This window comes from Mizuhopecten yessoensis, unplaced genomic scaffold (assembly GCF_002113885.1).
Source record: "Mizuhopecten yessoensis strain PY_sf001 unplaced genomic scaffold, ASM211388v2 scaffold7317, whole genome shotgun sequence".
NCBI classification, from domain to species: Eukaryota; Metazoa; Mollusca; class Bivalvia; order Pectinida; family Pectinidae; genus Mizuhopecten; species Mizuhopecten yessoensis.
Window position 1 is genome coordinate 230,097 of NW_018406987.1, and position 15,773 is coordinate 245,869.

Sequence of the window (15,773 nt, forward strand, 5' to 3'; positions counted from 1 at the left end):
CTGTCGATTAGCTGTTCACGTTTTGTAGTATACATGCAATGAAGTATTATGGAACAATTTATATTAATCTGACTTTTTTCTGTGATTTAGGAGCTAGCTGCTGTGGGGAAGTTCTTTTCCAATTCGACACTCAAATGTGCTGTAATGAAACAGTATATGACGGCGTTACGGACCAGGAGTGTTGTGGTAAAGATAGATTCAATGTGAAATACGAAGTGTGTCCTTCAAATAAGAGCATGGTACATGGTGATTTAAAGTTATGTGCCAACGATTATTACCATTCTGGTTTTCGAAAGTGCTGTGGCCAAAATACATACCCCGTTGATGATCACGTTCAGTGTTGTGGGGTTCATGTTCATGACACGAGAACAAGCACGTGCATTGATGGTAAGATAGTCGATCTCTTAATGGAATGCTGTGGCAGTTCAACGATGAATTCTCGTCATCAGCTTTGCTGTGATAGCGGATCCGGTGAATATTTCCCCGTAGATAAGAGCGAGCCGGACGATGACCGATGCTGTAGGACGGACGGTAGGACGTACTCCAGTGTAACACACCACTGTGGTCCAGAAGGGGTAGAGCGGCGACACTTACTCATATCTCTGTGCGGGAGACAGGCGTACGACCCAGTCAGGGACATCTGCTGTGATGGATTTGTGTACAGAGGGGGCAAAACAAGACGACTCAAGTGTCAGGATATCATAAGGTTTAATGTTTATCTTACTAGTCTGGAATAATATGATTTGCTTCTTTGCGATGCTATTACGTGAAGAAAGTCACACCATCTCATAAATGCAATAAACAGTGGTTTAATGCGGAGCAAAAGAAAGGCGTATATAGATAAATACATAGCACAATGCTCAAAACTGTAGCCAGTGCAATGAAAGAATGTCACGGATAAAACTAGAATAAATGTACTATTGATAATTTTCTCTTTACATTTCTTCTTAGGAAAATACCCCCATCGTAGTTAATATTCAGGAAATTCAGGTAATTAATATAACTTTAAATCAAATCTTCTTGCTTTCATATTTGGTAAGGTGGCAAATAAGTAGTCATAATATTATTTTTTCTATAGTCATGTATCACTTACGTATGTCTTTATGCAAATTGCAGTCCTACGCCACACGCCCCTGTTGAAGTGATATCTCATCTTGCCTGTTCTGGCCAGTGTTCAATCTTAACAGTAACGCAAGTACATCAAATATACAGGTGTCCATTCCACGGTAAGTCCTTAAATAATAAAACACTTTTACTATAGAATGGATTAGTTATTACTTTAAAACGGATGTCTATGCCTATATTAATATTTAAAACAAAATCATATTGCTAATTATATCATCTATTCGCTGGGTCCTGTACAGTTACATACTGGTTTGAATAAATGGCTTATTTATTGGGTCCAAGTATCGTTGAGGAGATATTATTGGAATATTCAATTCATGATTGTTAGGTGCACTTTTGCGTTTTTTGTGTGTGGCGAAGTAGGTTAGTCGTATAAAATAAGTACAAAAATTGTATAAATTGTATATCTATGTACTGTAAAGCACTTTAAGAGTGGTTTATGTTAGCTAAATAGGGCGCTATATCAAATGTTGTATATTATTATTATTATTATTATTGGCTGTAAGCGATATGGCAAATCAAACGCGAGCCATTATATTGAGGTAAAGTAGCCACTAACCACCAGTAGTTTGTTATAAGGAGAGGTTTACTATAATTAATTTGTTACATTTAACCAATAATGCTGTGATAGCTATTACACATACATAATGCAAGGGATTTCTAAATGAAAAGTTTTTCTTAATTGTTGACGCAGAAATATATATATTAAAATGTATTTCATAATAATATATGACTTGTTCAAATAACGTTATTTTATGCCTTTCTAGTTGCACAACACCGTTTGTTTTTAATCTGTTTGGTGATAACTTCAAAACTATTTTAATGACCAGATAGTATTGATGTTTTTACAAGAAATGTTATCAATTGTCAAACATGCAAGATTAGATCCAACTACAATTCAAATATTTCTGCTCACACTGAAATAGGTATTGAGGCATTTCTGGTGCATATTTAGTGCATATCATATGTTTTAAATGTTCAATCAAAGACTAGTTGTTTTTCTCTTTCAGCATTAATTGCCAAACGAATACGAAAGTCGAAGCATAAATCAGGAGGTCATCGCCGCTACCTTGCAACCTCTGACATTATGACCCCTGAGGATGTCAGAGGTCATGAACAAAGAATCTTAAAATTTTCACAGAACTGCAAATCATGTATACCAAGATCAAGGAGTGTAATCGTAGTTGTGAACGACTTGACGACGTCCATGAACACTTTCTCAATAGTGAAAAACACTAAAACGAATCGGAAGTACTTAAGGAAAATATGCAACTGATTTTAAGGGTAATTTTGACAAGATAAGAAATGCATCGCCAAAACTGTATGTCGAACTCTTGATTTTTGTAAGCGGCAAATAAAATAGACTGGTTCTAAAATTCTGATGATAAACTTTCTTTTTATACGAGGACAACGGAGCTATTCTTCCAGCACATCATACACAAAATACGTCAAAGTAACTTTTTAAGATGTAAGTGAATTTCACGAATGAATACTCACATATAAATATGCTGACATTTCCCAATGCCAGTGGTGCTAACCTATGTCGCATGCGGCAATTGCGATAACCCTTTTGGTCGCCATTGTTTTCCTCTTCTGAGGCAAGATTTCCTTTTCATGTAGCATTCAGATTGCGTTCTGTCTTCCTTGTTTTTATTAATATCCTTTTAAGGCAGTAGACACCAATGGCGGCGAAATTGTTGTTACCCCCGCATGTGACACAGGTTATAATCCCTGTAATACATACATTTGAAGTAGTGTTCATTTAGTTACTCCCCAAATGGGGATACAAAGGTTTGCGTTAATATACCGGGTGCGACACAGATTAGCTATATTTAGCAACAGTAAAATCACGACACATCAAACATTACCGCGGTTATGCAATACCCATGGTATACATGTGATGAAGGATGGGACATTTGTATAAAGTTTTGTAGTGAAATATGTGGTTAATTGATTTTCTACTTTATTGTAGATCACATGAACAAGCAACATGTTTACAACTGAAAGAGTCCAATGCTCTAATTCCTTAATAAATATATAAACGATATTCTTGGTTTGGAAACGAACCATTTTTACAAAGCGGTTTCATGAGTACGCAGCATGAGTGAAAAAGAAAAGTAAAATATTCAACCCACATAATACCAAGTGTAAACCAATGGGGTTCGGAGAAAAGCATTCCGTCCCTATTAAAAAACATTAAGACAAAGAATGTGGTATAACGACGTCGTAATAAGCAAATATCGGGGCTTCTGTGGGCATCAACATTTACATAACTGTGTAACCGTGCTCTCTGATTTGTCAGTTTAATGTGGAAATAACAAGATTATATGTCATAGTGTTGACCAACATTATATCTACCATAAAATCATATAATTCAAAGGTATTTTAAAACACAGATTAAAGTTAAGCTGTATTTCTAACGTAACTTTAGTTGATGCATATCAGAATCTTTGAAATTATTTAACAACAATAACACATACTTTTCGTTCGCAAAAACACAATCAATGAAAGTATATGATAACAATAGTCAGTCGTTTATCTAACAGCTAAAAAATTGCTTCTTAAGCATAGGATCAGAACTACATCTAAAGTATTGGGTATCTGAAGTATTTTTATAACTGCCACTGACTTTGTGTATCGTCAAGTACGCTTCTGTTTAATCTACACATGTGTAGGAAGTGCTTTGCTAACAAAAAAAAAGAGTGCAAGGTTGACAAAAGGACAGGAGTTTTAAACGACCTCGGGTGTGTGCTGTCTATATGTGTAGAACCTCGGGTGTGTGCTGTCTATATGTGTAGAACATGTACACAGAGAGAGGTTAGGTCCCATTGCTTCACTAAGTGGGCGGTTACATCTGTGTCCATTCCTTATTTGGTAAGATCGAAACGACCGCTCGATACACGGCATTAGAATCGCGTGTGGGACAAGATACAGTGAAATAGTCGGTAAATCCACCTCTCACTTTGTACAGGAGACACCCACGTGTCTGGAAAATGTGAGGTCATGCCTGCTAATATGAAGTTTTTGCCACCTACTCAGTGTTAACCTGTCGTGTTCCTGTCAAACAGGCTCTTGGTATCATAACTGAATTCATGTATTTTATGTGAAAAAATTCCAAGGTAAACTGCAACATAATGGAAATTCCTTTCAAAAATATAACATCTCATCGATGTTACATAATTATTTTCCCCAAGAAATTGAACGTTTTTCCAGATGAACTGAAATAAACTGAAATATATATTATATATATATATATCAAACCCTAGATGTGGCATCTCATTAAGGTATGCTACAGTTTAAATAGTATATGGATTATAAAAAGAGCATTGAATATAAATACAGTACGTCAGCCTTAAATTTTTGCAAATGTAAAAAGGGGATTATCAAGAGGGGATCAAGACATGGTCCTCTTGAAAGTAAAAAAAAAGAAGGAAATACGTAAAAAATAGAAAAACCATTTAATGAAAAGCAAAATAGAACAATATAGCCCAAAATGTCTTATTAATTAGAGGCCGAGAAAAGTCTACATATTTAAATTGATATTCAGATGAAGTAGATTGAAGATACCCTAAAAATGCCCCCTCCCTCTACTTTTCTTCCTTATTCAGAATCCGCTCATGTACAGATTTTTTCATTCAAATCATATCTCAAAGTAATCAGTGTGATAATCTTATATAATATCAAACTGGGTCAAGTGTATGGAGAAATGTGTACAAGTACCGGGACATCATTTGGCCGGGAGAGAAAATGTGTTAAACTTGTTAACATATCTCGTCCGCTGTAGCACTTGTGGCGATATATAATACAAGGGTTATAGATAAGGTAAGTACATCTGCGTGAAACCACACATATCGTACTAGGATATTACAATCCTTTCACCAAATGTCGGGGAGCATGTTCCTACATACACAGTGAAAGTTACACCACCAGGTTTGGACTTGAGTGGAGTAAAACCTATCACCCACGTAGTTCAATTTGAACAATAGGAACAATTTGCAGTAAGGGTATCATTTTTTTAATCGCGGGTATAAATACTATGCCGATCTTCGAAGATGGAAATTTTCTGTTTGCACACCTTGACTTTGTCCTAGATAAGGCACTCCGGTATGATTAAAAACGACCCTATTATGGTTCGTTTCTATAATGTTGATGTATCGAATACACCACAGCATACCTTAATACCCCACAGTAATTGTTTGTTTGTTACGTCCTCGTAACAACTTAAATCATATGCAGTTTTTGCAGTGTATGAAGATCATGGGGCCAATCAAGGGCCATTGTAAATTGTCTTCCCACTGAAATATCATATCACGGACAAAGTATCACAACACTCCACACGGTCAAATTATTCGGACAACAAGCTAGCCAGTGATGCCTAAAGAAGCCACTAAAGAGAAAAAAAATTAAAGTGTGTATCACACATCAGTTATGATTGATAATGTAACACTTATATTTCACAGGCGTTCTTTTTTAGTTGTATTCTCGAACCGGTACAAATTAACGTCAAATATTTAAGTTATTAATGTCACTGTTAATACCACTATACGGTACCATTGATCATATACTATAATCACACTTCTGTATACTATATACTATATAACAACTATCCTGTACTTTAATCACACTACTGTACACCATATAACCACTATCCTATACCATTGATCATATTCTGTAATCACAATACTCTATACTATATAACCACTAGCCGGTACCATTGATCATCTACTGTAATCACAATACTGTATACTATATAGCCACTATCCTGTACCATTGATAATATAATATAATCACCCCACTGTATACTATATACTATATAACAAATATCCTGTTCTTTAATCACACTACTGTATACTATATAACCACTATCCGGTACCATTGATCATATCATATAATCACACCACTGTATACTATATAACCACTATCCGGTACCATTGATCATATACTGTAATCACAATACTGTATACTATATAACCACTATCCTGTACCATTGATCATATAATATAATCACAATACTGTATACTATAAAACCACTATCCGGTACCATTGATCATATACTATAATCACAATACTGTATACTATATAACCAATATCCGGTACCATTGATCATATACTATAATCACACTACTGTATACTATATAACCACTATCCGGTACCATTGATCATATACTATGATCACAATATTGTATACTTTATAACCACTATCCTATTCAACTGAATAACATAATTTTATTACTATATTTTACCACACTCATTAAGATCAGAAAGTTTACGACCATGTCACCTGATCGTGTTGACTGATTCACAGTACGTCTATTTAATGATATATATATATATATTTACTTTACAAACATTATTTGAACGTGTTCATATAAAGTTGACATCGTTGTGCAAATTTACACATACCATATTTTTAAATGCTACCATCGGTCACAAATAGACAATATGCGTTTAAAACAGTACATATCAAGGTTAAATGTCATTTTAATCTCTAATAAAGGTCACCATCTGGACTATTTTCAAAACAGTGCCAGCTGAATGACAGTTGATTTAATGTGTTTCAGAGGTACATATGGGCTGCATTTGTATCCTTTCATCTAACATTGTAAGGAAAGCATTTCGACCTATGTTCTTATGTTCGCGGCATGGCATCTAATCATCATGGTTTTAGGATAGTGAAACCAAAACTCTATATTTTGTAAAACTGTTTATTCTTTGGTTATTTAAAAAGTATAGTATTTCATATACAAATAATCAACACAAATAAAACAATAATAAACCAATGTAAACTTATACAATGTAAAAGTATCAAACCACAGCTTAGACTAGGTCGTCGTCCTTTGAGGTATGAAAACAGGCAATCTAATCCAGCAAACAAAGAATTATATAAATATCTTATACAACTTGATGGCTACTAGACAACATCGGTTTTAGAATAAGTGGTGATCTAAGATTATGGCGGATTGATGCCATTCGTGTCTACTTCAATCTTAATAAATAACGTATCTTCTTGGAGGTAGGTTTTTGTTTCAAGCACGGCCTGAGAAACAAATACAGGACATCCTGACGCAATATTCATCTCGGTCTGTGGTTTTCTGAAGCTATTGCTGTTAGGGTCAGGTTTGAATGAGTCCGACAATTTATGTTTTCCTGTGTCCTGGTCAAGTAACATCAGGGTGACCTTCTGTTGGAACGGCCACGGAAGTAGAGAGTCGAAGTCGCCTCTCATCACCACAAAGAACAATGACACGTGAGTACCTTTCCCCATACCGTCGCCATTGAGGTAGACACGAGCACACATTTTGTAGCCAAATTGACTGGTATAAAAAGGTTGGCTGTAAAGGGACAGAGTCCTTCCATTTCTTGCCTCTTGTTTCCTTCTTGCGTAATCTCGTAATTTCCAAATCAACATACCATTAAAAGAAGCTGTTTCATGAATTTGAAGTCTCAAGTCTAATTCAGATAGACGAATATCCATTAATCCAATCTGTCTTTCATGAGTCTGTAATTTGCTACCAACATTACCTTGAAGTAAATTAAAAAATATATATATCTTGTTAAGTAAGCAATAAAGCATTCAGACATAAGATTGGGTTGAAAATAATAATAATAATAATAATTCCTTTTTATTTTCAAGTAATTATTAACATTTCATGACATAAACATTACTGTAATTTCAAAACTTTTTCTATTTCTCCTAGTCCTTCCACTTTTCTGGAATCCGTTCTAATTTAAATGATTATTCAAATTTTATTGGTCAGACCCCAATTAATCTGTCGTCATCAAGATTTTTCGTTTGATATTGGGGACCAATTTTCACGATATCTACTATAACAAAGGGATAGTATCGACTTTCTCTAGCCAATTAAGGAACTCTTCAATTACGAAGAAGACGATTGCTGTACTTAAGCCCAAAAAGTACGTATTTGAATAACATAACTGTTATAACTAAATATTCCTTATTACTAAAAAACGTTTTGTCATAAGTGTAAATGTCGACTTATGCAGCACCGTCGTGCGATTACCCAAACAACACGCCAATCTCTAGGACATGCAGGAGTAAACTGTTCACTAGCACCAACCTCCCACGCTCATTCCATCAGCATTGCCCAGGCCATTCTGTTCGATCCGTGTCACCCTGTTAGATAGGTTTGTCTGTCCGTCTCGAAGAGTCTGTATTTCGTTACCCTGTTTATCTACCGTGTCTTTCCTCGCGGTATCCTCAACTCTTCTCTCCAAGTGGATTAGTCGTTCGGCGACGGCAACAGATTGTAACTTGAAACAGTTTATATATCTGCGTCAATAATCTATCAATCGACGGATCAGTAACGCCAAAAGTTGAATAATCTAATCGCCAAAACTCCGACCGCATCCAAAAATCCCGTTATAGTATCAAAATCTTAAAATGGTACTGATATTGCCACGCAGTTGTAGGCCTAATTATGACTAATGACATGCAATACAGATGTACTTACATATGTGCATATGAATAAATTTCATGATCAACGGTGCAAATCAACGTTGTTTCAAATCGTGATCTTAATATCAGAATTTGATATCATAATAGAGAAAAAAAACACCGAGTGGTCAATTAATGTCACTGGAAATGAAACTTTATACAAACGGTGTCGTCATGGCGACAGTATGTTTAGTGTAAGGTTACCTTGACCTCCTTAATCGCCTTTTTCCTGGCTTCCATTCCCTCTCTCAAGCTGGTCACTGCAGAAAGACACTGGTCAACGGTCTTTTTGAAATTTCCTTGACTTTCTGACATATCCTAGAAGATCGTTATATTTATTTATTCTTGGTTTTTTGATATGTCATAATATATATATTTATACAGTAAAATTTAAATAAATCGAAAAAACTGCTGAATATTTTCGTTCATGTTAATATCAATTTCATAGAAGGAGCATCATGTCCACTTCGCTATTCATCACCTTTTTCGATGAGTCGTCAACAGAATTTCACAAACCATACTACAAAGTACCACATTGTCCATTCCTTCAATGTAACAACCAGAGAGTCTAATAAAGAAATAAGTTGATTTTCTCTCTTTTTAAAACTTATGATATAAAAGATGTACTAAATGAATCATCCAAATATAGGTTGTCGTAAACGGCGCACGCATACATTACCGGTTGTTTTTATTACCCAATAAATGTATTGTCTTTTCTTCGGCGAAAGTAATGAAATGATTTCGACTTAAGAAATTCTATTGAATATTTAAAGCGTCCTCCCAAAAAAGAATATTATAAATTAAAGATGTGTGGAATGAACGAAAAGCACGTTTTTGTTTTGTTAGAAACATGATATAAGTCAAACGAAAATTTATATATTTTTACATAATTTTTAGTATTCTGTGGGACACGTATTAAAAAAACCAAGGATGATATTTCGGTGGAAGGCCAATAACGACAATACACTTACTTGAAGTTCTCTCCGAATCTCCATACTCTGGAGGTCAACACTGGCCGTATACACAGTGGTCAACTGTAGGTGATGGTCAACTGACCCCTGTTCGTGCTCCGTCACATCTTCTTTTAAACCCTAGTGCCATAGATGAAACACTCATTGTATACCGAAAACGTATATTTTTAACTATAAACTATATAAATTTATTTCAACATTAACAACGAAATACCAAATTTGATATAACAAATTAAGTGCGATTTTCTTAAATGGTATCGAAATTGATCTCATATACAAAAAGTACACTTACTTTAAAATCACAGCCAACATTTCTAAACTTACAATGAAATGGTCTGTTAGGGCAATCTGGTGTATGGTCCTTCAGCTACAGTTTAAACATTTCAGAAATAACAACAACATGCAATTAATAACAGTTAGTTGATTAGCAGTTGTATATAATCATGTTATGTCTGAATCCATTTCCTTTTGAAATAAATAAAACGTACCTGATCAACAAAAGGGTATTAGTTACATACTAGATTCCGATAGCTACTAATCGTCGTCGAACAAGATTATTTTAATGCAATGATAGAATTTGGATTTAAACATTTCCTATTTCCTATTTTTCATTTATTCCAATGTTAATTCCATATTTAAAATACACGATTTTTACCGACATTTTCCAGCACTATTTACTCATTTAAACACAATATATGGAGTTATACTATTTTGTCGTCTAGGTTGTTTTAATTGTGACAACACTTACTTCTTCTCGTGGTCGGTCCTCCATACCACAATTGTTAGGACAGGCAATAGGGTACCTCATACACTGATTTGATTCATGGTCCTGAAAGTATACATAACACACTGCTTATCAATTTCAGGATAGATTAAACCTTATTAAAATCGTTTAATGTGTTTCTATAATTTTCTGCAGGTTATTGATTATAAGATTCTTGTAATACAACCAATTAGCGTTTCTATGTGACGTTTCGATGACTAGTACGGTATATTCTCTGTCACCTTTATTTTTAAAGTGTTGTTTAAAAACAAAATGTAACATGACTCTTAAACAAACTTATAAAAATCTTTATACCCTACCTGTTTTTGATTGAAGATGATATCCTCCTTACAGTAGGAACATGGCACGTTTCTGTATTCACACCCCTGTAGATGTTCCTCAAGGTTCTTTTTGATGGTTCTCGTTTCACATCCGTTATTTACATAGCTACACTGCAGAGATGTGTACTCGCAGCCCAGTTTATGCTCCTATACAAAAAATACAACCTCCTATATGACATTATTTCAAATAATTACAGACTGAAGGTTATGAAAGCAAGGTAATATGTTTTCTGTTTGATCGTGATGTTAAGAATAAATTCATTAAACCATTGTTTTAAGGCTAAAATAACGTAATCTGGACTTTGAAACGCTAGGAAGAATCATTCAATAATAGAATATCTGTTTACGAAACAGTTTTATAAATATATCCGTAGCTTGTATTCTCTCAATGTTCGGTGTTATTTCAAAGTGAATTTTTGAAAGAATTAACCTCTCTTGGAATCCGTAGGAAAATAATTATTTGAATTAGTGAAACGTAAGAAAGGCTGTACTGTTTTACTTTCCTACCTCTTGTTGTTTCCATTGCATTTCTTGTGTACAACCCTGCTCCTTATTTGGACAGAACACACTAAGTTTGGCGATCTCACGTCTGGCACTAGGGTCTCGGAAAATCTAATAATAGATAATAGATAATAATAATAATAATATTTTGATGGTTCTTTACATGCAGATTTGCCTTTTAATTGTCTCAAATAAAAGTATATCTTCAGTTTTTATTCTATGTATAGTTTTCTCACTGTTAACTCTAATAATATCATATGCATACTTAGCACATCGAAGTTGAACTAGATTCCTACCACTATCTGTTTACATATTGCTGATGCTTATATTAATGCCATTCGTGTCTACTTCAATCTTAATAAATAACGTATCTTCTTGGAGGGAGGTTTTTGTTTCAAGCACGGCCTGAGAAACAAATACAGGACATCCTGACGCAATATTCATCTCGGTCTGTGGTTTTCTGAAGCTATTGCTGTTAGGGTCAGGTTTGAATGAGTCCGACAATTTGGGTTTTCCTGTGTCCTGGTCAAGTAACATCAGGGTGACCTTCTGTTGGAACGGCCACGGAAGTAGAGAGTCGAAGTCGCCTCTCATCACCACAAAGAACAATGACACGTGAGTACCTTTCCCCATACCGTCGCCATTGAGGTAGACACGAGCACACATTTTAAAGCCAAATTGACAGGTATAAAAAACACATAACATGATTCTTTCGTATACAAACAATCGGACGTGAAAAGTTATAGGGTCATATGCCCGATCACGTGGGTCTTCTCCGGGTAGTCAAATTTTCCTCCCACATTACGACGCAAACATCCGGGTCAACAAGAGTGATCAATACAAGTTTTAATATCTTGTTGTATTATAAATATTATCATATGACTGGTTCTAAATCCCAGCCTGATTGGAGGAGCGACGTCACGTGACGAGTCTGTAAATATGTTACAGACTTCGTTCGATAAATAGAAAAGTATTACAGACCTCGACCTATACATAGAAAAGTGTTACAGACCGCTACTAAAAATAGGCCGAGGTAATTTCCCAGCCAGTCTGTAAATCTGTTACCATTCACACTACTGATTTCAACTACAAATGAATTATCTCATCAAATTCTCAACTATGTTAAAATTGATGATGTCGATTGTTCAAATAATATTAACTTGAAACTAAATATCACATGAATTGATTCTGAAATTCAATTTTTGTATAGGTTATTTTGTATTTGAAGTCCTTCACTCTGTGGTTCCAAAATGGTTCATGTCATCCATGTGTTTATGACATGAAAAATAGTAATCTTATTGTAAAATGTCATATAATAAAACAATTGTGGACTTCAGTTTCGGTCTATCCCTGATTTACAGACCAGGTTCGTAAATCAGGGATAGACCTCAGCTGAAGTCCATAATTGTATAACATTTTTATTTATAATTTTGCACACAAACAGTAGTGCTGACGCTAAAGTCAGGGAAACGTCACCTAACTCACATGCTACATGAGAACATGTCAAGGACCAACTTCTTCGATATCATGACATACTATCATATATTACTTTTTACATTCCACACAGTCATATATATAAATCTTTTCAAAGGTATTGTAATATACGTTGCTTTACTAGCCTGACATAATGTGCCTACCTCTTCTTTTTTTAGATTAGGTACACATGTGTCGTCATTCCCAGGGCACATAAAGGGCGGCGGCTCATCAAACACCTTAGCTGCACACACCTCACACATTCTGTGTCCACAAAGTGTTTGTACGGCATCTCTTAGTATATCTCTGAAATAAACGTTGATCATGTGGTAGATGTTTCTCTATTCACTTTATTATCACTAATTCACTCATTCTGGCCATAAATTAATTTCTTATGTGGCTTCCTGCGGTTAAATCACGCATAATCACACTATATGGGTGGTCGGGGTTCGATTCCCTGATCGGACTTGAAATGGTTTGGGGTCACCTGCCCGACTTCGTTGGCTTTCTCCGTGTAGTCCAGTTTCCTCCCACATGTAGACCCCCGCGCGCCAACATCCGGGCCAATAAGAGTAACTAATGTAAGTTTTAAAAAAGATATCTTCTTTCATAATTGTTGTAAAATATATTAAGTTTATATTTAACCACATTATATCAAAAACACTCTTTGACGTATATCATTACGTTTGGCCATTTGATAATACAGATATAATTAGTTTATTAACACACATTTTGTCACTTGTTTTTATGAGCATAGTAATACCTGCACTTGAGACATGTGTATTTTGGGTCAAGGTTGACAAAGGACGGATGTCCTGGTGGTGTCTGTTGCATGGATAACGAGAAAGAATTCATAGACGTCGTCGCCATTTCTGAAATACATGTATACTTTTAAAATTAGCGACACTAATATCAAACATAATCTGTATACACAATACATAAACACAACTTTACGAAACGTGAATCAAAAAATCTCAATACACTGTATTTCGTTGACAGATATGAAAGTATATAAAAAAATCTTTTTATATTGTGTCTTGATAAAATTTGTCGATTGTCGGTTGTCAAAATAGCAAAGAATGATACTCTGTGTTCAATGTACTTAAAGGCATACACGTAGTTACACATGTTAGTTATGAGCCTAATAAATATTTATTCTATATATAGAGTATTCATCCTATCTTCTTTTAAATGAAATAATTGAGGTTTAAGTAATATCAACACTCGGTAAGATTAATCAAAGCGCTAATGTAAACCAGATGTTTTTTCTTCTGGCAGAAGTTACGAGGATAAGGATCCCCCCCACATATTTCTGTCATAATGGCGGTATAAATCGGTATAAGTGTGAAATAACCGGTTAACGTACGAACAGATTTTATAATATGTATCCTGATGATGCACATAAGTCAGAACTGTTGCCAGACAGATGTCTATGCAATGTGTTTACCATTTATCTTCTTTTATGACAACTTAAACTCATATTTCCCTATAGGTTTCTGTGTGTCTATCTAATGATTATTTCCTGACAACTTATTTATTTCTATAAATTAACTGAATATTATACAGTTTTTACCTTTTCGTTCAGAATATTTTGACCGTTACTTTCTTACCAAAACAACTGAGACGAATGTGTTAGATATATATATGAAAAGCTAGTTATATTATTTAGTTCATTTATACTAATCCCTTATAGAAATGATTTACTTAGTTTAGCACAAAACCTTTTTTATAGTCGATATAGCTGGGAATGGAATTCTTTTAAAATTTTCTATTCTGAAGGAATTTTCTTTTTCGAATATAAATCCATAAATAGACTTACTAATGTTGTCCAGACACGACATGGCATGCATTCGCTGTACCGGGGAAAATACCAGTGACTAATCAGCAATGGCGTAGTAGTGTATTTGTTAACCATTGGACAAACATCTACTGCATATAGAACGTATGAAATATTTATTCTAAATCACTTCCCTATCTTTTATTTACATGTTTAAAAATTACTTCAATTCGATTTCTATTGCATTTTCATAACAATGTTCATTTGTATATTAATCATTAAAACGAAATACGTTTTAATGATTAATATACAAATGAACATTGTTATCTGTTGTAAAGGCCAGTAGTTGGTAAGTTTACGATACCTACTAGTAGATAAAGATCATAAAAAACGTGCTAACCCAGTATTCTAAATCTTCCTGTATTGTGATTGATAATAAAGACAGTTTACCCACGTATAATATTGATACCTAGTTCAAGCTACTACTTGTTGAATCAAGATATGTTTTTCAGAATTTTTGTCTCAAGTTTAGATGTACCCCATATATTTCACAGATCGATGAATTGGTACAGTGGTTTAAGTGAGGAGATAATATGTAATGAGTGTGAGAGTTTTCTGTTTAATAGAGATAGGGTTGATCTGTGTAAGAGAGAATTTAGGACTGCTATATGAGTTCATGAGAGGATTGGCATTAAGTAATAAAACTGACTCACAATTCACAGAAAGTTGATTGTGTACAGAAAATAACATTACCTAGAACTGACAATGACAGTTAAAGTTGAATGATTTTAAACTTATTATAAAGCGAAACCAGCATTATCAAATTTCATTGTTTTAATATAGTAATCTAAACACTGATAGGAATTCTTGGAATGATACGTGAACATTGTGAATGTACGTTAATCCCTACGAGTAAACCAAGCATAATAAACAAGAGGCCCATGGGCCTTAACGGTCACCTGATATATTTATACAGAGAGTTGATTTTGTTTTTAACACGAACAGAAATATTATTCAGTGACAAAAAACAATAAAACCCCCTTATTAAATATCTAGCATACAGATTTAAGACTAAAAAGTATTTGAAACTAGCACCTCCGATTCTAAACAAGGAAAATGAAGAAATTTTAGCACACTGACTCCTTTGGGCCCCACCCTACAGCCCTTGGGGGTAGGGCTGGCTCAAAATTTTCAAAGTATCAAACTGTCAACTCAGGGTTATAATTCCAATCAAGTTATTAACATGTAATATTCAAAGTATCATTTGCCATTATAAACCATAATAAATTTTGCCCCCCCCCCCACTCCTCCTTCCCCAGCGGGTAAACGTGAGACCCTAGGGTCATAAACCTTAAGACCCTTCCAT

The 15,773-nt window shown here is 34.6% G+C and overlaps 2 protein-coding genes across 4 annotated transcripts in view; one reads left to right on the forward strand and one right to left on the reverse strand.

Moving 5' to 3' along the window:
- The first annotated feature begins 323 nt into the window (after positions 1-323).
- Positions 324-2,544, forward strand: LOC110453454. The gene is made up of 3 exons (XM_021502402.1): positions 324-706; positions 1,117-1,226; positions 2,136-2,544. Exons 1-3 carry the CDS (start codon positions 408-410, stop codon positions 2,399-2,401), a joined length of 675 nt encoding a protein of 224 aa, XP_021358077.1. The 5' UTR covers positions 324-407; the 3' UTR covers positions 2,402-2,544.
- A 4,276-nt stretch (positions 2,545-6,820) lies between these two features.
- LOC110453453 (TNF receptor-associated factor 3-like) overlaps positions 6,821-15,773 on the reverse strand; it is a 14,831-nt gene continuing 5,878 nt past the window's right edge. The window contains exons 1-11 of one of the 3 annotated variants that reach the window (XM_021502401.1): positions 14,241-14,319; positions 13,394-13,502; positions 12,795-12,936; positions 11,164-11,268; positions 10,636-10,803; positions 10,301-10,381; positions 9,845-9,919; positions 9,553-9,672; positions 8,786-8,899; positions 8,205-8,397; positions 6,821-7,647 (exon numbers count right to left, since the gene is read on the reverse strand). In XM_021502401.1, coding sequence (XP_021358076.1) covers positions 7,076-7,647; positions 8,205-8,397; positions 8,786-8,899; positions 9,553-9,672; positions 9,845-9,919; positions 10,301-10,381; positions 10,636-10,803; positions 11,164-11,268; positions 12,795-12,936; positions 13,394-13,500 — 1,677 coding nt within the window. In that variant the 5' untranslated portion in view covers positions 13,501-13,502; positions 14,241-14,319 and the 3' untranslated portion in view covers positions 6,821-7,075. Of the gene's footprint in view, positions 7,648-8,204; positions 8,398-8,785; positions 8,900-9,552; positions 9,673-9,844; positions 9,920-10,300; positions 10,382-10,635; positions 10,804-11,163; positions 11,269-12,794; positions 12,937-13,393; positions 13,503-14,203; positions 14,320-15,773 lie in introns of those variants that run through there. The other 2 variants (XM_021502400.1, XM_021502399.1) reach the window with 2 other exon arrangements.

Excerpts from the sequence above, each read along its gene's own strand:
- LOC110453454 (XM_021502402.1), top strand. The coding sequence starts at position 408 with ATGGAATGCTGTGGCAGTTCAACGATGAATTCTCGTCATCAGCTTTGC. Across the intron at positions 707-1,116 it reads AAGTGTCAGGATATCATAAG|TCCTACGCCACACGCCCCTG; the intron begins GTTTAATGTTTA and ends TGCAAATTGCAG. Across the intron at positions 1,227-2,135 it reads ATACAGGTGTCCATTCCACG|CATTAATTGCCAAACGAATA; the intron begins GTAAGTCCTTAA and ends TTTCTCTTTCAG.